We start from the raw sequence: 22,257 nt of genomic DNA, 5'->3' as shown, positions 1-22,257 counted from the left end.
AATTTAACGATAATCTTTTAAATATTATTTTTTTTTTTTTTTTGTATCAATAGACTAAAATATCCAATATTTCATTTTACGATTTTTTTTTCTCTTTCTCCTTGCCCCCTTCAAAACGATCTATACGTGTTGTTCACGAAAATATCCTCGGACAAGCGTCTGTAAACGATCCACCACTCGTCTCATCGAGATTTGTTCTTAATCGGAGAGCGAACGAAAACGTTCGTTGCTCGTCGTTCGTTTCATGAGATACCCCGTCGTTTCATGTGCGCACAGTCAAAGAAAAAACAGACTTCTTGCTGTTGTTCCCAAAAGAAAAAAAAAGAAAAAGAAAAAAAAGAAAAAAGAAGGAGTCTTATATCGTTGTATTATTTATATCGTCTAAAAACAAAAACTCGTTTTCTCGAATCAAACTCGTTCGTTTCGAATTGTACATAGGCATCGTTCGCGATATTTGAACACCCTATATATACATATATATATATATATATCGTGCATCCACTTGTTCCAACGCAATTTAGATTTGATTGATATCGATTGTTAATCCCTTGCCCCTCCCTTCCCCCGAACTATTTTGATATTTGGAGCGTCCACAATGTAAATGACACTTGTTAGGTATACTTTTAAAAAATAATATACAGCTCGATCGACTCGAGTCTATCTATCGAAACGCTGTACACGCTGTACATTGTTGTTGGTATTTTCGTGTATTTTCGTATTTTACGTACACACACTACTAGTACTATTGATACTATTTTTTATAAAATAAAACGACGATGATCATTCGCTACGTCCTTATAAAGCGATGATGAGGAGGTGGAGAAACGAAACAGAGGAGAATGTGATCGATTGACTGTACGTATCGGGAAATCCGCGTGGCGTTAAAAGCTGGCCGGCAGGTGTTTCGATTGTTTTTCTTTTTTTTTTTTTTAAGATTATTATAACACGTTCTATAATAATAATAGTAGTAGTAATAATAAGTATAAGCTTGCAATTTCAAAAATTGCATGATTTTTATTTTCGTATGGATATATACGGTGTACGAAACGAGACGATCAAACGTTTGACACGTATAATAAATTCTAATCGAACGAATGAAGGATACTTTTGTTTTTCGATCGATTATTAATAAATTTTCGATACTTAGAATGGTTGTGAATATACTTATTGTTATTATTGGAAATAATTAAATGTATTTTCATAGTACTTGAAGAATTATATTGGCTATATCGATTAGTATAATTGCTGTAATTGTAAATTTGAGAATTGGTTTATACAAGTAACTATTTACATTTAGTATTTTATGGTGTGTTTTTTTTATCGGTATTTAACATTTTTTTCCATTTAACTGCAGTGCTACGTAATCTGTAGATCTCGATAGTGAAAGAATGTGCAGCGGAAAGAAATAAATGTGGCATTGAGGATAATATATCGACGCATGGCAATCGAGGAGAATAATAAATTATCGAAGGTAGAATTGTGAAACGTCTATGAGAACGTTAAATATAATCTGTCTATGATTTTTTCAAAATTATATTTTTTCAATAAAAATCGATTGTCATCGATATATATAAGAGAAAGAAGTTCAATTTTTTAAAATTCTTTATAAATGATAACAAACGTTAAATATTTGTAATAAAATTTAATTTATCTGGATGATTAAATTAATAATTAAATAATGCTTTGATGAACTATTGACAGACAGTTTGAAAATACTTAAATTATATTTTATAGAATCTAAAAAATTGATTGAATTAAACAAATAGAATAATTTAATACAAAAAATCGTTTGCCTAAAATAATCTGTTGAAAAAGATGAAAATTTTTGGAATTTATATCACAATTTCGAATTTATGATCAAGATGATTCCAAAATTTATCGTGTTAAAAAAAAAGTTTCTCTTTGTACTAACATTGAGAATTTTTAAATATAATTTCTTCGACTTTGCCAACTTCGAATGCAAAAATTTGTATTATATTACATTATTATTCGTATTACTAATTTTAAAATTTCAATTTCACCAACTTCATTGACTTTCCATAATAATACAAATTTTATTCTACTTTATACTACTTTATACTATCGCACAATTTTCAACTTTATTCCATTTAATATCTTCGATCACATTTCGAACGCATTAATTTTATTGAATTATGCTCTTTAACAACGTTCTCAACCTCGACCACCTGTTCTAAGATCCTCTTCGACTAATATTACGCATATAACGTAAAAATCACAATGGATCTATAAAAAAAAAAAAAAAAAAAATTAATGTTCCAACAATAATTCATACTAAAACCTCATAACACGAAACATCAGCTGGCCAGTTAGTAACCGTCAAGCCTGATATCTCGCTGGTGCGACGATTTCGTTTGCAAACGAAGCTAAATCGATTCTCAAACAAAAAAAAAAACAAAAAAAAAAAAAAAAAGGAAAAAAAGAAAAAAGGGGAAAAAAAAAAGACGAAAAGCAACCTCCGGATCCGTTCCTATGCTTATCGTTCACGAAAGCGAAAATAAATGACACGTATAAAACGGATAATACTGCTGAATGAAAGTTTTCCTTTGCGCGGCGACGAATCGCTTTGCCACTAGAGGTGGTTTTCTATCCTTGTTCCTTATTTCATACGGCGGATTGATGGTGGATCGAGGAACCGCGGGTAAATCGGCATTCGCGTAATCCGAATCATTAGTGATCTATGAATATTACGAAGATATAACACAATGGTTTATTGGTTCGTTTGAAGAGAGCCGAGGGATGTTTATCTTTTAAATTTGGGATTGGTTGAAAGGATGATTCGAATGAAAGGAAGATTTTTATGATTAGAGTTTTAGTGCATTTTATTTGCATTTAATTGGGATTCAGAGAAATCGAAATTTATGTTCGAGCGAAATTTTTATCAATATGGAAATTTTTATCAGTATGTGTAATTATTGTTTGTTATATTATTGAAAGAGTATCAGAGACCCTCTATGTCTTTCTACGTGGAATTTTCAATTTTTAAAAACATTTTCGTTAGAAATCGATATTAATTCTAATAGGATTCGATGAATTTCGATTATGAATTTTTTTTTATTTTATTTCCAATTTTCTTTTCACTTTTAAAACCTACGTTGGATAATTTCGATTTTCTTTAATAAAATTGTATTTAACTTCAATTTTTGACATGATAACTATTACATAAAGATAATCTTTAGGCCATGCATAAATTATAAACCAAACAGGTAAAGAAAAAAAAAATTAATAATTTTAAATTGGAAAGAGCGAATTCAAGTATCTTCACGAATCTTCTTTCATTATATCAAGAAAGAAAATATCTATCTCTCTGCACTTTTCGTTTCTCTCCTTTCTTCCTTCCTTCCTTCCTTCCTTTTTCCTCTTCTTTCTTCTCTTTCGATTTTAACGCTATGGGGCCAAAGCGGTTTCTGCAAAGTTTTTTAAAATCTGCGCAAAATTGTACGCGGTTCGCGGCAAAAAATTTGAAAACTTTTCAATAGAATTTGAAATTGTTGTACAATATAAAAAGAAAAAGAAGAAAAAAAGATAAACAGAAAATGCACGATTGATTTTTCGAAGCAAGCGAAAGAAAGTTGTTTGGAGAGTTTTTTCCCGCGAAACGTAAGAAAATAGTTTTCTTCTAAAGCGTGAACGATGGCCGCAGATTGTCTCGAGTCTCTATCAATTCATCGGATATTTTTCTACACGGGTTCGATTAGATTTTTCAAAAGCGTGGTGGCGTGTGTGTGTAAATAATAAAACGGCAATTTTAGAGGAGTATTGTATTAATATTATTATTACTATATATTATTATTACATTATTTACTATCGATTTACATGAAAAATGTTTACACAGGCTAAGGTAATATAAAGATATTTCTCTATAAATTTACATCGAAACGAAAATGGAAAAAAAAGGAAAAAAAGAAAAAAAATACAAAAAAAGAAGAAGAAGAAGAAGAAGACGAAGAGGAAGCGAGTAACTCCAAGTTGTAAAAGTTCTTGGAACAACAATGGAATACTTGGGGCGGCGAACTTCAGAGTGAGCTAAGATTGTTTGTACAATCACCTCGACGAAATATTTGTAGCAGGGATGGGACAGTAGAAACTTCGAAACCGAACCAAGAAATTTCGAGTTTCTCGAACTTGGAAACTTTTTTGCGATTCGAAACTTTTAACTAATAATCCATCCAAAGAAAAAAGATACGAATTAAGTTTTTCGAAAAAAGTCGAAATTTTCTCCCGATCTTCCATCTTTTGATTTTCAATAAAGTTTCGAGGTTCGAGAGTTTCGAGAAATTGTTTGGGATCGAGTCTCGACCCATCTTTAATTTCTAGTCCTTGAAGAAAATATATATAAATAATTCCAACGTTTCTCTACGGAATAAAATTCTAGAGAAAGAAAAAGAAGAAGAAGAAGAAGAAAAAGGACAAGAAGAGAATAACAAGAATACATATTTATACCGATGTATTTTCTTCGAAATTATACATGGTTTCGATTTTCCTTTTCGTTTCATCGAGAGATTATTTTAAAACAGTAGTAGACGTAGACATAGAAAGGTGAGATTGAAATTGTCAACAATGAAATTGTCTCCGAGGAAGAATATTTATTCAGAGATCGGGGAAGAAAGTTTGAACGTGTTCTCGAATTTGCAATTCGTTTTCGCTCAGATATCAAAGCGAGGAACGATCGAAGAGGAGGATCGTCATAACGATTGTGAATGGGGCACGAATTCCGTCGATGCGACTTCTCGTTAAACGTGGAAGAAAAAAAACAAAAGCTATTATTTCGTTTTCGACGCGAAATCGAGCTTTTATTGGATGATAGATTACGCTTTATCGTGCTACACCGAATTTAAATGGAAATGTACGAGCAAATATTATCTTATTTTCCAGCATTCCCTTTTCCCCTTAAAGTAAAATATAAATATAATTATAGCGGGAACATATTGTGGAGCAATTTGTTCGAGTTTATTAATTGAAATTACGCCATAATTTCGGCCTCTTGAGATATATAAATATGGAAAATAATTAAACAAACAGAATTGAATTATTTAAAATTTTACTGCTTGTAAAATAGATAATAAATTTTTTTTTAATTTTTTAATCTTAGGAAAATGAATAATAAAATTGAGTAGATGTTTATATTTCATCTTCTTTGCGTCTTCTGACAATGAAAACGAAATAGAACACAAATTCTCATCAAATTGTCTTCAACGAAAAGATCCCTCTATAATTTTTTTTCTTTTTTTTTTTTTTACCCTAAGCTTTATTCCGAACTGAAATAATCCATTTACACATTCATTAGGTTGATAATCGTGTAATCGTTGCAAGCTTACGTATATGTATAATTAATAGAAGCATATTCCTAGCGGATATAGACAACACAGTGGATTATTGCTTTCAAGAAAATTCCCTTCGAGATACAAATATGTTAAAGATGTTATCGATAACTTGTTGCAAAGTAGCGATCGATTTAAACGACACCGTTTGTTGATAGACGAACAAAAAAAGGAAAAAAAGAAAAAAAAAAGAAATGAAAAAAAAATATCTATAGAGATCCTTTGATAATTGTTAAGTTTAAGAAGGGCTGGTTTTTGGACAGCTTTGCTCGATCAGTTTGTAGAAAATGAAAAAAATGGTCGAATCCGCACATAGCGTATGACTCGCGTCATCTTGTTCAGAATTATTACTATTATTATCGTTATTGTAATTATTATTATTATTATTATTATTATCATTAATGTAGAGAGAGAAAAAATTATTATCGTTGCGATGTTTATGACTCGATATTTCCACGTGATGATTCGAAGGAGAAGAGAAATAATTTCGTAATTTCGATCGATAATGTTAAATTAATTTTAAAAAAAAATTACAATTAAAAAAAATCTAGCACTTTATTGTCTTACAACTGAAATAATTTTATTACCATTTTACTTACTTTTATTCTTATTATAAAATCTTGGTTACATCACTGAGATTGTGGATTTTTGTGGATGCAAAACATGTTCAAACAAATAGACAGAAAATAATACATATTCGTATTCGTTTCGATTTTTCATATGGAAAAAATAAAAAGAAACTATAAATTTTATTATTAAATCCTTTCTCTATTTCCTGATATATATATATATAATAGGAAATAAAGAAAGTCGTACTATTGAAATCAATATTTGGTTGGTTGGTATAATGATTCAAAATCTTCATAGTTTTAACAGAGGACAGATATTATGAATCTGCTTATTTCTCTACAATATAATCAGTGAGACAAGATGCGAGTGAGTTCTGGATAAGCAACAAGAACGGTACACGATAAAAAATTACTTTTTATTTTACACGACGATATCTCGGGAACTGAAAACTATATCGAAATAAATGAAAGAGCATTTTAAAGAGCAAGGATCCCCGTTTTTAATGATTTTTCACTCATTGATCTAGGATTATTATCTTTGAAGTTATAGCGATTTAAAATTTTTCTAATTTTAATCGAATTTCTAAGGTATGTTAGCAATAACTCGTGCAAAGTCCGGGTGTGCGACAAGGACAGAAATAGTAAACGATTAAAAATTATCCTTTTCTTTACACGAGGATATCTCGGGAACTGGAAATTATATCGAAATAAATGAAAGAGCATTTTAAAGAACAAGGATCCTCGTTTTTAATGATTTTTCACTCATTGACCTAGGATTATTATCTTTGAAATTATAGCGATTTAAAATTTTTCTAATTTTAATCGAATTTCTAAGGTATGTTAACAATAACTTGTGCAAAGTCCGGGTGTGTGACAAGGACGGAAATAAACGATTAAAAATTATTCTTTTCTTTACACGAGGATATCTCGGAAACTGGAAGTCGTATCGAGATAAATCAAAAAGCATTTTAAAGGGCAAGATTCAGGGTTTCTTCGAAAAAAAAAAAGAAAACTCGAAAAAAAAAAGAAGAAAAAGAAAAGAAAAACGATTCTTTTTTTATTGATTCGTTGGCCGAAGATCTTTGGAGTTATAGTGATTTAAAGTTTTCTTAATTTTAATTGAATTTCTAAGGTACATTAGCGATAATTCAGAAAAATTATCTTCTTTGCATGCCAATATCTCAAGAACCAAAAATCGTACAGAGATAAACCAAAAAGCATTTTAAAGAGTAAGATTTCGCACTTCTAATGATCTTCGATTCATTGATCAGAGATCATTATCTTCGAGGTTATAGCGGTTCAAATTTTTCCTAATTTTAATAGAATGCAATCGAGTTTTATGATAAATCATATATTATGATTATTTTTAATCTATTTAACATAAACATACAGAACATGCAATATGAAAAATATGTATTTGCACAAAAATCCACAGTCTAATTATATTGTAAATACACACATATGTGATGATACATTAATTTATATTATATTAATTCAGAATTCATAATAAACATTCGTTTTAATTATTGAAAAGACAATTAAGTGCTACATATACACATATATATATATATATCTCGTCAAAGATTATTTCTCGAAATCGACAAACTCGGATAGATTATCTTATCTTATCTTATGCACATGGTAAAAAAAAAAAAAGTAAAAAACGTAGATCCTTCGATTTAAGCTCGCATGAATCACGAAGAAAGAAAAGAAAAAGAAAAAAAAAAGAAAAGGAGCCACTAATCTAGAGAACAAGCATTTTTAAGTTCCCTTTTTCCTTTGCTTTGATGGGGTTACACGTGTTATATGGATAAGCGGCATTATCCGAATAACAATGAAATAATAGAAACATACTAGGTAAGGAAATGTTTGCAAATGAAATTGATAAGTGTTTTAATATTGTATCGAAGCGTGTGTATATGTATCTCGCGAAGAAAAAAAAAAGAAAAAAAAAAAGAAAACTCGAAAAAAAAAAAAGAAGAAAAGAGAGAAGAAAATTAAAACGACATCGATGCCTACGCCTCCGCCCCCCCCCTCTCCTACCCCATTTTATTCACGATATTTAAAAAACACTTCACGATTCGTAAAGCCCCCGATACGATAAACAACACACAACACCGTTCGCGGGCCGCGGTTTTCTTCGTTTGTTGTACGTTTCAGTATCAGCGTCCGGATTTATCGTTGGAGGGGGCGACGCTTGACCGACTCTGCCGATCTCCTCATTCGATCTCTGTATCGCCCCCCCCGATAATCGATTCGTTCAACGGTGGAAGTAGCAATAAAATTTCACTTGCTTCCTCCTAATCTCATCATCCCTATTGTTCACAACTATGAGAAGTTATTTATTAGAGGTGGCAGGGACGATGAGCGAGCGCCCCTTGCGAGGATTAAATAATAATGAGTTGCGAATAAGTATACGTATTTTCTCAATGAAAAATGATAAAAAGGATATATATACATATATATATCTATACAATAAAATACTTCCACTGTAAGATATCGTGTTATCTTTTCCTCTCCTAATTTTGATTTTTATTTTGAATTTTTTTTTCTTTCATTTTTTTTTTTTTTTTTTTTTGAGATTTTTCGTACTTGAGATTATTTTAATATCTGTGTTAATCGAGTTGTAAATAGTGCTTTGAGAAATTCTATTAAGGAAATTAGGGATCGAAATTGATTTGTATATTTATATTCAACATATAATTCAAAAAGTGCAATACTGCATTTTTTATACTGCAAATTTTATATATTTGCGACAGATCAACAAAAATGAAAATCTAATGTTAATGTTATAAAAGATTCTAACATGCCAATCCAGAATTAAATAATTTTAATTTATGTAAAATGTAATTAGATTTTTTTTTACTAATGAAATTATGAATCTTAATAAAAATATTACGTACCTTTCTCGTATATTGAAACTTTAAAATATTATAAATATTCATTTCCATAATTTTCATGTCGTTTTTCATCTATTTGAATCCAACAATTAGAGTTATCTTGAAGACTATACAATATTCCTGAAATAAAATATTTTGCACGAATAATATAATATAATTATGTGAATAAAAAAAATCACAATTTATCAAATAATAAAAATCCTTGAAATAATCATAGAATTTTTAATTATCAACACGTTGACATATTTACAACACTTTCTTCCATTTTACACGTATTTTCTACTACGATAATAAATTATATCTGAAAATTTTTAAGAACAAAACGTCAGATATCTTTGCACGAATTGCTTCTCGATATAATATATGTATCCACCATCGAGAGTGAAAGAGCTATGCCTTTATCTTCGCGGAATGATACGCCAAAAATAATCGATACGTGGAAAATTGCCGGTTGTACATTCAGGATGTGACAATCACTTTGGCCCTTTTTTTGCGCCATGCATAATACACAACGATATATCTTATATTTCGTCCACCCATATCATTTCTATTTCACGCGAAAGTTTCGCTTTAAGGAAGACACGTATCCATCCGCGAAATGATCGAGTGTCTCGATAGATCAAAGTGATGTCACTTTGAGCCGATCAGCCACACGGAAATTTTTCTCTCTTTCTTTCGACTTCCATCAACCAAGAGTTGTGTGATTTAAGAGTTGAAAGGAGAAAAAAAATAATAATAAAGAATAAAAATCGAAGAAGACGAATCATGCACAAGGAAGGGTACACCGATATGTCGCTCAAAGTGTCGCAGTTCCTGTTGAAAGTGGCTGGTATATGGGTGATTGGAAACAACGCTGAGGAACGTCAGAGGAAGTTCGCTGTGTTCTACACACTCGCTGCCCTGATTTACGGTATATACGTGAATGCAGTGGATATTTATCACAATTTGGATAATTTCGCTGTGAGTTTGAAACACGAGTTCATTTATAAACTTGAAATATCGAATGGGTTATTAATTCAATAATTCAATTGCTTAAATACGAGATCATTTTTTCTTTCGAATAATTTTGAGAAATATTCGATAGATTAAATTTATTTACAATTAATTTTTAATATTTAACGATTCGTCGTTTTTACATTACGCTAAAGATTTGAACCTCGTGCGTTTATAAAAATATTGAAATATTAAATTACTTTTTTGCAGCATTGCGTCTTTCTGACTTCTAACATAATGTGCATATTATTGGGATTATTCAAGTGTTTCGTAATAAGCTTTTTCAGAATGGAATTCTCGCATATAGTTTCATACGCCCAGAAACATTTCTGGCGTTTGGATTACGATTACGACGAGAAGATACTTTTCGGAAAGTGTCAGAAATTTTGCAGACTGTGGATCATAGTTGTGAGCATGATTACTCAATCCTCGTTGGCTTTTTACATAATTACACCAATTTATGGTAAGTCGATTCATAATTGTATCGTGAATCGAGGATCCATTTTCCAGAAAAAATTAAGAAAAATAAATATATGGAAGAGTACAGAATAGAAAAATTATGTTTCAGAAAATATAGGGAAGAATAAATCGGATAGGATACTTCCGTTCAAAATGTGGGTCGATCTTCCTCTAAGCGTGACACCGTATTATGAAATAATGTTCGTCATCCAGGTACTGTATATCTTTATTTACATTGTCATATTCCTCACATAAAAATAAAATTTATATCAGAAATAATATTTCAGATATATTTTTATTTTAAATTATAATAATCATCCTATTTTTTTTCTTTTTCTTTTTTGGATTCCAAAATTAACAAATATTAAATTTATTTATATGTTAATTTATATGAGATAAATAATGTTTCGATGAATAGCATTCAGAAGAATTAAATTCTGTTTCCATCGCTGCCAATATATATCAGATATAATTCGAAATAATGTTTCGATGAATAGCATTCACATTTTTAAACTTTTTTTATTAAAGAAAAAATGCAAATGATTTTCACTCTCTTTTTTATCGGACGAAAGAATTTAAGGTTAAATTCTGTTTCCATCGCTGCCAATATATATCAAATATAATTCGAAATAATGTTTCGATGAATAGCATTCACATTTTTAAACTTCTTTTATTAAAGAAGAAATGCAAATGATTTTCACTCTCTTTTTTATCGGACGAAAGAATTTAAGGTTAAATTCTGTTTCCATCGCTGCCAATATATATAATATGCAAAATGTTCGAATAATGAAGATTCTATATTCAAATATATAATTGTTCCAACGATGGATTATTGCACACTTGACACAGGTTAAGAAATAATATTCGCACAGTTATTGGCCGTAGAACAAATTGGCATCGCGTACGTGTGCAGCGACTTCTTCCTATGCATACTGAACCTGCACGCCCTCTACCAATTTCGCATGATGCAGCAGGAATTATCGAGGATCTGGTCGAGCATCGATGAACAAACAACGAACATCACAGCTTACACGAGGCGGTGCCACGTAGCTTTGAAAAAGTGCATTCGAAGGCATCAATCGTTGATCGAATTTTGCAATAAACTCGAGCAGGTTTTCACGTTTCCGATCCTCAGTCACGTGGTGGTGTTTAGCTTGCTCATGTGTTTCGATACGTACGAGATACTTTTGGTACGCGTTTGAACCCTAATATTTCTATCTTCTTTGGATCGTGATTAATATTTTTAATAATTTAGTAATTCACGTGAGAAAACGTTTTAAAATATTATAAATAATTTTATTTACAACAAAGATAATTTTTTATTCGTGTTATATATGGATATATTTTTAATATTATTCGTTGTTCACAAGATGTTCCCACGAATACGTTAATATTCGTATATTAATTTTAAATAATTTTACAGGCAGACATACCTACGTTGAAGAGGTTCATCTTCATTTGTCACATGATCGGTAGTTTCATCCATATAATTTTCTTCACGTATATTTGCCACGGTCTGATAGAAGAAAGTGGAAACGTCGGGTTGGCCACGTATTCAGGCTGGTGGACGACGTTGCCAATGAACGAGACTGGAAGAATGCTGCGAAAAGATATAAAGATGATAATGATGAAGTCCATGCGGCCGTGTTACCTCTCCGCAGGTGGTTTCTTTCCGATGTCTTTGGAAACGTCTACTGCGGTATGCAATCTCCTTTAACGTCACTTCTTTCTCGTTTAAAATATTAAAAATATTAAATATGATGTGATATAAAATTAGGAAATTTTTTTTTAATAATTTTGGAAATATAACGAATAGAAATGATTTATATTTAGAAAATTGATATTTTATATTTTCTAAAGAGTAAGAGTTTAGCCCGTGAAAAATATTTTTCATTCGTGAAAAAGAAGGATCATTGCGGGTTGAAAGAGATCGTGTGAGATATATCTTTATATTAATCGAAATTTTTTTAATAAATTCAGAATTTTGCATATTTTTTTTTCATTGCATTTTACGCGGAGAAAAATAAATATATATAATTTTTAAATAAAAATTAATCAAGTAATTATACTAATAACGTCAATTTGTGATAATATTTAAATTTATTCTTGTAGCTTGTAAGTTCCACAATGTCGTACTTCACCTTAATGAGGGAATCGTCCATGAAAACGGGCTGAATAAATTGAATAAACGTACACAAATTTATATAAAATGAAAATTTTTTAATATTAGATAAGAAACTTTAGTACTTTTAGTACTTTTAGTGTTTGTATTTCCTAGATGAAAAAATAAAATATGATTCAAATATCACATGGGGCAAAGGGTAATGTTGATTCAACGATTTTTCTAAATCCTTTTAAGAATCCAAATAAACTGACAATCGTCCAATACGTCAAATTATTAAATTTCTTTTCCTTTTTTCTTTGTGCTTCTTTTAAATCGATATAGATTTTATTCAGAAATGAAAGAGATAATTATTACTCAATATACATCTACACTTAATTTTCAACTTTCCTTTACCTCTTAAAACAATGATTCGACATTTTTCACACGATTCGAAATTTCATCGAAATTTTGATAAATTTGATTATCAAACAAAGAGAAGATTCTTCACAATTTCCCCGCTTCGACGATAAAAATTGAATCGTTAAAACCCTCTCGATAAATTTAATTATACATCACAAAACTTTTCAAATTTAAAATTTCTCAACTTTATGATAAAAATTGTCGAAGTAGCACAAAGATCGAATCTATATTATTATTATTCCTCCAAGAAACACAAACTCAAACTCCCTTCGAAACTTTTCAACATTAATCGCCTTAAAAATTCGAAAAGACGCCACATCCCTTGGGACATAAGATAAACGACTAATAAAGGCAATTCCTCCCTGCGTTCATCGTCGCCCGGAGGGGGAGTGTTCCCCTCCCGAATCATGAATAATGCAGCCGTGCAAGTCGTCATCCGCAATTGGCAGGGTTGAAGTAAAGTGTGAGAAAGCGGGTGATTAGATAGGCATCTTGGAAAGAAGACCGACACCCGTCAAAAAACGCGGATGCGTGACGTCTCGTTAAAAATCGAACAAGGTTCAAAAGGGAAAAGTAAAAGGCAACGTATCCTTCGATCGATTCGCAAACGATGCGACGATCCCAAGGCAAAGACGTCTCGATAATTTGGACCAGTTTCCTGATGAAAATCGTGGGATTGTGGTTGGCCGCGGATCGGAACGAGCAACGATGCAGAGATTTCGCACTGATTTACACCCTTGGAACGCTATTTATCAGCATATGCATCGCGTTCAGGGACATATATTATTCGTGGGGAAATTTTTCCGTGAGTCAACTCAAGAGTATCGTTGAAAATATCTTCGTGAAAATGATTCTCTTTTTTTTTATTCGTTCGCTGGAACAAAGGTTGAAAGCACAATTTATAATAAGTTTGTAAATTACGGGAACGTAATACTTTTGCAAATAGAATTTCATTGTTGTATTGTATTGTGAATTGATTAACATCCTCGATTCTGTGAAAATAAAATAAAAATCTGAAGAGAATTATTATTTCGAAATATTCGTTTTCAGATTTTATTTCATCCGAAATATGATTTCAGAACAGCGTTTTTATCTGTTGCAATATTTTATACGTGGCGATCGTACTGTTGAAAATCGGCGTCTTGTACGCGCACAAGGTAGAGTTCTTCGATCTGATCGCATACACTCAGAAGAATTTTTGGCGTTTTTACAACGATCCACAAGAAGTATTGATCATCACTGGGTGCAAGAAAATATGCAACTTTTCCATCGTCCTCATCGTCTTCTGTGCCCAAGGCACTTGCGCCGGCTACATGGTCACTCCGCTTATAGGTATTTATATTTCAATTATTCTATCTCTGGAATATATTTTAATAAATGTAAATTTTTATATAGCTTGAAGAAAAACGATTTTTACATAGCTTGATAATAACAATAACGGTGTTTTTATTTCTCTAGAAAATATAGGGAAAAATGAATCTGACAGAGCACTGCCGTTCAATTTGTGGATCAATTTCCCCGTAGGATTGTCGCCTTACTTTGAACTACTTTTCATTGTACAAGTACGAATATAATCTACATTCTATTCCATTATCTTCATTTGCAATTTATCTTTACATAAATATTTATGAATAGTGTAATATATTCAAATAACTAAATATATCAATTATATCAACTGTATAATAACGATATACTATATTTTTTCAATTGCTTAATCAATTAATGATTAAAAAATTTTGTCTAGACCAACCGAGGATGATTTTAACCTTTTATACAGATACTTTGCGTGTATCACGTGGCCACGTGTTACATCTGTTTCGACAATTTACTATGCATCGTGAATCTTCACGTTGCCGGCCAATTTCGCATACTGCAACACAGATTGACGAATTTGGAGGACGCAATCAGGGATGAAAATCAGGGGGAATCATCGAGATTATCATCACGTTACTACGAGAACTATTGCTACGAAAAGTTGAAGGATTGCGTGGGGCAACACCAGACGCTCATCGAGTATTGCAAAAGATTGGAAAATATATTCACGGTGATGGTGCTTGGCCAAGTAATGTTTCTTGCCGTGGTGATATGCCTCGTCGGATTTCAATTGCTTCTTGTTCGTATGCCAATTTTGAATATTATTTTTTACGGTGACTTGGAATTTATTATTATTTTCAAGTTTTGATGAATTTTGACACAGTATTCTTTTTATATTTAAACGTATAATTATTTAAAGAAATAATTAGAAATTATTAAAAATTATTTAATTTCATTAAAAGGATAATTTTTTTATAATTATTTCACATTTAAGTAATAACGATTCAAGATTTTATCACACATATTAATCAAAATTTCCAAATAAATTTTACTTTATGTTTCAATTTATCTCCTTTCCAAAAGAATAAAATATCATTTCATTTTCTTATTATAATAGCAAAATATCCACTAATCGTGCATCACATTTCTATATGCGGACATTCCTGCTTCAAAGCCAGATAAATTTTACTTTATATCTCAATTTATCTCCTTTCCAAAAAAGAATAAAATATATCTTTTCACCTTCTTATTATAATAATAAATATTATCTCCTATTATTTATCTTCTTATCTTCTTATTATGATAATAAATATCTACTAATCGTACATCACACTTCTATAGAAGAAAAAGAAAATCAGTCGATAAATTTTACTTTATATCTCAATTCATCTCTTTTCCAAAAGATTTAAAAGATTTCTTTCATCCTCTTATGGTAATAATTATATACGTCGAATTTATACAGGCGGACACCCCAGCTTCGAAGAAAGCCAGTTTAGTGCTCAATTTGGGCGGCACCTTCTTTCAACTTTTGATCTTCACGTATAGTTGCGACAATTTGATACGGCAAAGCGTGAACGTGGGCAATGCGGTATTCTCTGGGCCTTGGGTAAATCTGCCAATGAGTAAGGCTGGCATTCTCGTACGAAAAAATCTGATAATCGTCATAATGAGATCGCAAAAAGTTTGTTGTTTGACGGCCGGCAAATTTTTCCCCGTTTCTCTGGAAACTTTTACCGCGGTAATGTACAAATATTATTGTTAATATGTAAACATTAACTCGATAATTAACGAAATAATAACGTTAACATATTTAGTAGAAATCTTTGGAAAAAAGATTCTAACGATCGAAACAATCGAAATTTGCTTTGGATGAAACAAAGACAGGAATATAATGAGGTCGTTCCGTCTTTGTCGCGCGCCCGTCTAGCTTCTATCTCCATCTCACTTCAACTAATTGAAACTTAACTTAAATAAACCTCAACCGAAATTTTTCTATTTGATTTAACCTTTAGAATTAATCTTTCAAAAATATATTGTAATTTAAAATTTGTTTTCATTTTTTGATTAATCATAAAATATTTTTCTCGTAAAATAAAATGAAGAGATGAAAAACTTGTTATATTATCAATTTATTTCTTTACACGATTAGTAATTTCTAATTATTTTTAATCTTTTACAGGTTCTCAGTACGGCAATGTCGTATTTTACCCTGCTAAAGCACTCGAGCTTAGAAAATATGTAATGAAATTTGCGTAATTAATAACAGAAGAATTTGTATAATTATTGATCTACCCCTGTTGCGTTTCTTTCTTTCTGGATAGCACAAGTAAATCTAATATTGAAATTATTGATGTGTAATTATATATTAACAACAATTTATAGAGATTTAATTATTGCAGATTAAGTGGTCATCAGGATTCTTATTGAAAATAATTTTAAATTATTAAAATTGAAAGAAAAGCTTTGAATTTTTCTTTTTATGCTATTCCAATATTCAATAAAAATAAGAAAAAGAGTATAATTTAATAATATAATTATATTTAATCATTTTATTGTTGGTACACGTTTATCACTATCTTTATTCTCATTTTATTTAATTCTTTTTATCAATACGTATGTCTGATGGTCACTCGATTCATTGAGATAGCAAGACTGATAATTTATAGCAGTAGTAATACATTGAGTTTGTTATATTTCAATCAAATATTTATAACTAGTACTGAGTATAATAAAGTTCATATTGCAGTAAATATATTCCTCGAATGTAATATCTTTTCGTTTCAATAATTGCTAGATTATCGAATTAATAAAAGTAAAATAAATAAATAAGTGAAAAATAATTCCCAAATAATAACTTTTTTTTAAACAATTCAATTCAATAAAAAGTTACGTGTACGTATCATTTAAAATAAGAAACTCTGTACTCACTTGAAATATTTGCAAAAATATTCCAAAAAACAGCAAACACCATACAATTAATGCATTTTTCGATTCATCAAGAGTATTAACATTGTTCACACGATATTAAAGCAACGAATAACCAACAAGGATATCCATGGAAAATAATTTGCTAATCCTCTTAAAAAAAGTTATCATATCTATACGTCAATTTCAATTGCATAATTTGCATGTAAAATTTAAGGATTGACCACGAACTTTTAAATCATTCTTCAACAAGCATATAATCGCGAGAATTACACTGCACAATATTCTTTGAACGATTCCAAGCGAAAACGAAATCCACTGAATTATCAACGTCACCACGTTTCAATATTCCTTAGATTCGTAATGCATAATTCATCGATCCGACGATTCCTCTCTTTCTCTTTTCTTTTCACGCGCCAGGATCGTAATTACAATGACGTTGGAAAAGTGAAAGTGAAAGAAAATTACGAGATGGATGAAAGGCAAGTGATCATTGGATCGATAAAACGTCAATCACTGTTGGTATAGATGATGATCAGAGAATTGTGGAATTGAAATAAGAGATCGAAGAACTCTGTCATTAAACATTCGAGATGAAATCGAAGGAAGTGAGAGATCTGTCAATCACTGTCACTGCTTTTTACATGAAAATCGCTGGATTTTGGACATCGAGTAATTACGTGGAGGAACGACGAAGGAACGTTACTATGAGTTACACGTTGTTCGCGATACTGTTCGCTGCGACCACCGAGGCCAGGGATTTGTACTTCTCTTGGGGAAATTTTAGCGTGAGTTAAAATATCAATTTCTTCTTTGTGACGATATTATTAGAAAAATTATTAGAAAATTAATTAGGCTTTGTTATGTAATATAATAATATAGAGTTCCGCTCAAGAAATCTCTCAAAAAAGCAAATAAAAAACATTCGTTTTGATATGCTTCTCTAAATCAAATACAAATTTACTTAAATCAAGAATTTACATCTTAAATCAAGAATTACATATATTAAATTTTGTAAGAAAAAAAATTGTTCGTGTAGTTCATTCAATTTGATAGCTTTGTTCAAACCTCTTTGCATTCTAAGAAATAAAAAAAAAAAAAAGAATAAAACTTTGTTTCATATGAAATATTTTAAAAGAGGATTGTAAAAGAGGATTATTATTAGAAATTAAGCATGTTCAGAAAATTATACAATGCATTCTAAGAAATAAAGGGAAAAAAAATGCTGCATAGAACTTTATTTCATATGAAATATCTTAATTGTAAAGGAGGATTATTATTAGAAATTATTAAGCATATTCAAAAAATTGGACAATGCATTCTAAGAAATAAAGAATAAAAAGATGCTACATAAAACTTTGTTTCATATGAAATATCTTAATTGTAAAGGAGAATTATTGTTAGAAATTATTAAGCATATTCAGAATATTGTACAATGCATTCTAAGAAATAAAGAAAAGCAAAATGCAGCATAGAACTTTGTTTCATATGAAATATCTTAAAAGAGGATTGTAAAAGAGGATTATTATTAGAAATTAAACATGTTCAGAAAATTGTACAATGCATTCTAAGAAATAAAGGGAAAAAAAAATGCTGCATAGAAGTTTTTTTATATGAAATATCTTAATTGTAAAGAAGGATTATTATTAGAAATAAGTATATTCAGAAAATTGTACAATTCATTCTAAGAAATAAAGAAAAAAAAAGATGCTGCATAGAACTTTGTTTCATATGAAATATCTTAATTATAAAGGAGAATTATTATTAGAAATTATTAAGCATATTCAGAAAATTGTACAATGCATTCTAAGAAATAAAGAAAAAAAAGATGCTGCATAGAACTTTATTTCATATGAAATATCTTAATTGTAAAGGAGGATTATTATTAGAAATTATTAAGCATATTCAAAAAATTGGACAATGCATTCTAAGAAATAAAGAATAAAAAGATGCTGCATAAAACTTTGTTTCATATGAAATATCTTAATTGTAAAGGAGAATTATTATTAGAAATTATTAAGCATATTCAATTTTTTCTGATTCAATAAAATAGCATAATCTGTATATTTTTTGAATTACAGGATTCGATTTATGTCACATGCAACATTATAACTGTGTCTCTAGTTTTGATCAAACTGTTAACATCGTTTATATATAACGAGGAGCTGCTTGGCATAATTCGTTATGCGAAAACAAATTTTTGGCATTCGAATTACGACACGAGTGAAAAATTGATAATGAACAAGTGTCAACGTACTTGTAACTACCTCGTCTTCGTCTTTACTTTCTTCGCCCAGGGGACGGTTTTAGGTTTCATATTGAGGCCAATTTTGGGTAAGATGGTAAACGAAACACGTGTGTATACATTTCGTCGTTGAATAAAAATGAAAATGCATTAAGAAAAGTCGAAAAATCGTAATTGTTGATAAAACATTGGTTAACGTTCACAGTGAATCGTGGAAAAAACGAATCGGACAGAATACTTCCGTTCAATATGTGGCTCGAGCTGCCATTGTCAATCACGCCATATTTTGAAGTAATGTTTGTTGTACAGGTATCAATTTATTCGATCGATCTACACATCTTCGTCCACGTTGAATTAAATAGGAATCACAGAAATATTGAAATTTCACTTCAAAAACAAATGAAATGATTATATTTTGTATCAGGTCGTATTCGTGTATCACGTCTGTGTGTGCTACCACTGCTTCGACAGCCTTTTGTGCATTTTAAATTTGCACACTGCCAGCCAGTTTCGTATCTTGCAATACAGATTTGCCAATACGTGCAACGAGAAAAGGGAAAAGCGCTATGAAATTTACGATGAAAAATCGGCACGCAGTTTCTACGAATACGCAAAGCTCAAAGCTTACATTCGACAGCATCAAGCTCTTATCGAATATTGCAAAAAATTGGAAGAAGTGTTCAATTCAATAGTATTTGGACAGGTGTTACTTTTCAGCTTGTTGATGTGCCTCGATGGATACCTGATACTCATGGTTCGTATTTTAATTTTTATACTTTCGTTATTCTTCAATCCTTCTCGATATACATTTCTTCATAACTCAGATATTCAATTTCAAATATTCCAATATTCCAATATTTCGAATTTCCAATATTCCAATATCTTATTTATTCATAAATGATTGAAATTTCATTTGTGACTTTTTTTTATTCTCCTTAAATTATACGAAATTTCTGAGAAAAAAGGATATCCTCTCAATTGTTGTTGATCGATGAATTTTCACTCCTAGGAAAATACCCCTTTTGGAAGACGCGTCACTTTCGCGTTTCACATAACGGGTTGCATTTGTCAACTGTTGATGTTCACGTACAGTTGCGATTGCTTGATAAGAGACAGTATGGATATAGCTGATGCCGCGTACAATTGTTTGTGGTCGTTCTTGCCGATGGATAAATACGGGAAAATGATACGGAAAGATCTGATGTTCGTTATCACAAGGTCGAGAACACCGTGTTGCCTCACTGCGTGCGGATTTTTCGCTGTTTCACTCGAAACGTATACCAGAGTAAGCGATCTTTCGTTCCATCCAAACGTAACCTCTTCCTCTTCTTCGAATTAAAAATATTTTTCTAAAATTTTGCAATATATATCAGTTTTGAATTGCTTTTATCATTTTCATCTCGTTGCATATTACAATTATTCAAAATATTATTAATATACATCATTTGAGCAATTACTTATTTGATTTATTAAATCAATGTTCCAATTACTAGAATTTTAAAAGTGGATTTCTAAATCTGATATAATAATATTAATTTTATACTTGTATTAAAATTTGTATATAATAAGGAGAAAATAATATAAAATTCTTTTTAATATGAAAATATGAAAATAGTTATTGTCGTTTTTCTTTTTCTTCTTTTTCCTTAGGTTTTGAGTACTGCAATTTCAATCTTTACCATATTAAAACGTTATGAAAAAAAATTTAAGAGTGACAATTCTCTATGACGAAAATTCTGATAATTCTTAATATATGATTTATGACTTTCTTTTTTTTTTCACAAAAATAATGAAAGCAATTTTTAAAAATGGATTATAAAATGATTTTCCAAAAATTTGTTTATAATTATCAATAGATGAAATAAATAATCGTATCTTAAAATTAATCATAGATCTTGTGTGATATTATATTGAATATATAATGCGATAAATTTGAAATTAGAAATACTTATAATAAATAAAACGTACAAAATATTCAATGAATCAGTGAATAATGGTAGTAAGTAAAATTTTATCATTAATAAACTAATATCTCGTACTATTAATACAAATTTGTTAAAAAAATAAATTTTTGCTTGTTATTTTTATATTATATCTGTATTAATGCAAATATTTTGGATACGAAAACATGATAGTTATTATTCTTATTATTATATCAGATTTTATTCATGACACATCGAAATTTAAAAATGTGCATTTAATTTTTACAGATTTTGAGTACCGCGATGTCATACTTCACATTGCTGAGAAACCAATCCGAAAATACAGTTAAAACATAATTGGCTAAATGCTAATTAGTTTCGAATATATAAAAATCGTAATGAATTTGAATTATGAGATGTACATTTAATTTCGAATTATATTCGTGTGTGAAAAGAAATAAAAATAAAATTTCGTTAATAAAAATGTTAGAAAACACAAAAGATTCTTTTATTCGTTTCATAAAATTCACTTACTCAACGCACAACATCATGCAGAATCAAACGTATATTAAGAAAAATTAATTCTTATGTAAATATATAATACATTATTATTATTACCTCATTACCTTATATCTTAATCTTTTCTAAAATTTTCTAAAATTTTTCAAAAAAAATCACGAATCCACATTCTCACGAAATAAAACTTCAACTTCAATATCTAGACTATCATCTCTCTATCTATAGATCTCGAGGCAAATTATCGAAGCCACAATTACAGCCCCCCTCCTTTCCTCGTTTCATATTTAACAACCTACTCGATAATTTCTAAAACGACTTTCCCAACAAGCGTTTCGATTTTACGGTTTAAAAGTTCTCGTCGAGTTTCCATTCCAATCCATTCATAATGCATCGATCCGCAATCCACGAGAAATATTAGAATCCCCTTTGTGCGTCCCTCCCTTCGTTCCCCCTCTTCCTTCCTTCCTCCCTCTTGTTTCCTATCCGCCCCACCGTCTATTTAACGAATGGCAAAGTACGAAATAAATACAAAGTACGCGCTGCGAGGA

The 22,257-nt window shown here is 30.2% G+C and overlaps 2 protein-coding genes across 2 annotated transcripts; both read left to right on the top strand.

The window, feature by feature from the left end:
• Window positions 1–9,573: 9,573 nt before the first annotated feature.
• On the top strand, window positions 9,574–16,340 carry LOC122715640 (odorant receptor 13a-like). Its single transcript, XM_043937979.1, has 10 exons — window positions 9,574–9,768; window positions 10,012–10,264; window positions 10,370–10,473; window positions 11,133–11,450; window positions 11,684–11,959; window positions 12,373–12,430; window positions 13,864–14,116; window positions 14,666–14,901; window positions 15,502–15,836; window positions 16,278–16,340. Exons 1-10 carry the CDS (start codon window positions 9,574–9,576, stop codon window positions 16,338–16,340), a joined length of 2,091 nt encoding a protein of 696 aa, XP_043793914.1.
• Window positions 16,341–17,616: 1,276 nt separating this feature from the next.
• Window positions 17,617–20,996, top strand: LOC122715638 (odorant receptor 13a-like). The gene is made up of 6 exons (XM_043937978.1): window positions 17,617–17,811; window positions 19,105–19,357; window positions 19,474–19,577; window positions 19,693–20,022; window positions 20,278–20,553; window positions 20,919–20,996. Exons 1-6 carry the CDS (start codon window positions 17,617–17,619, stop codon window positions 20,994–20,996), a joined length of 1,236 nt encoding a protein of 411 aa, XP_043793913.1.
• Window positions 20,997–22,257: the final 1,261 nt, after the last annotated feature.

This window comes from Apis laboriosa, unplaced genomic scaffold, assembly GCF_014066325.1.
Source record: "Apis laboriosa isolate Shangri-la unplaced genomic scaffold, ASM1406632v1 scaffold39_cov144, whole genome shotgun sequence".
Taxonomy (NCBI): Eukaryota; Metazoa; Arthropoda; class Insecta; order Hymenoptera; family Apidae; genus Apis; species Apis laboriosa.
Note: the sequence above shows the minus strand (reverse complement) of the source record. Positions and strands in the feature narration are given on the sequence as shown.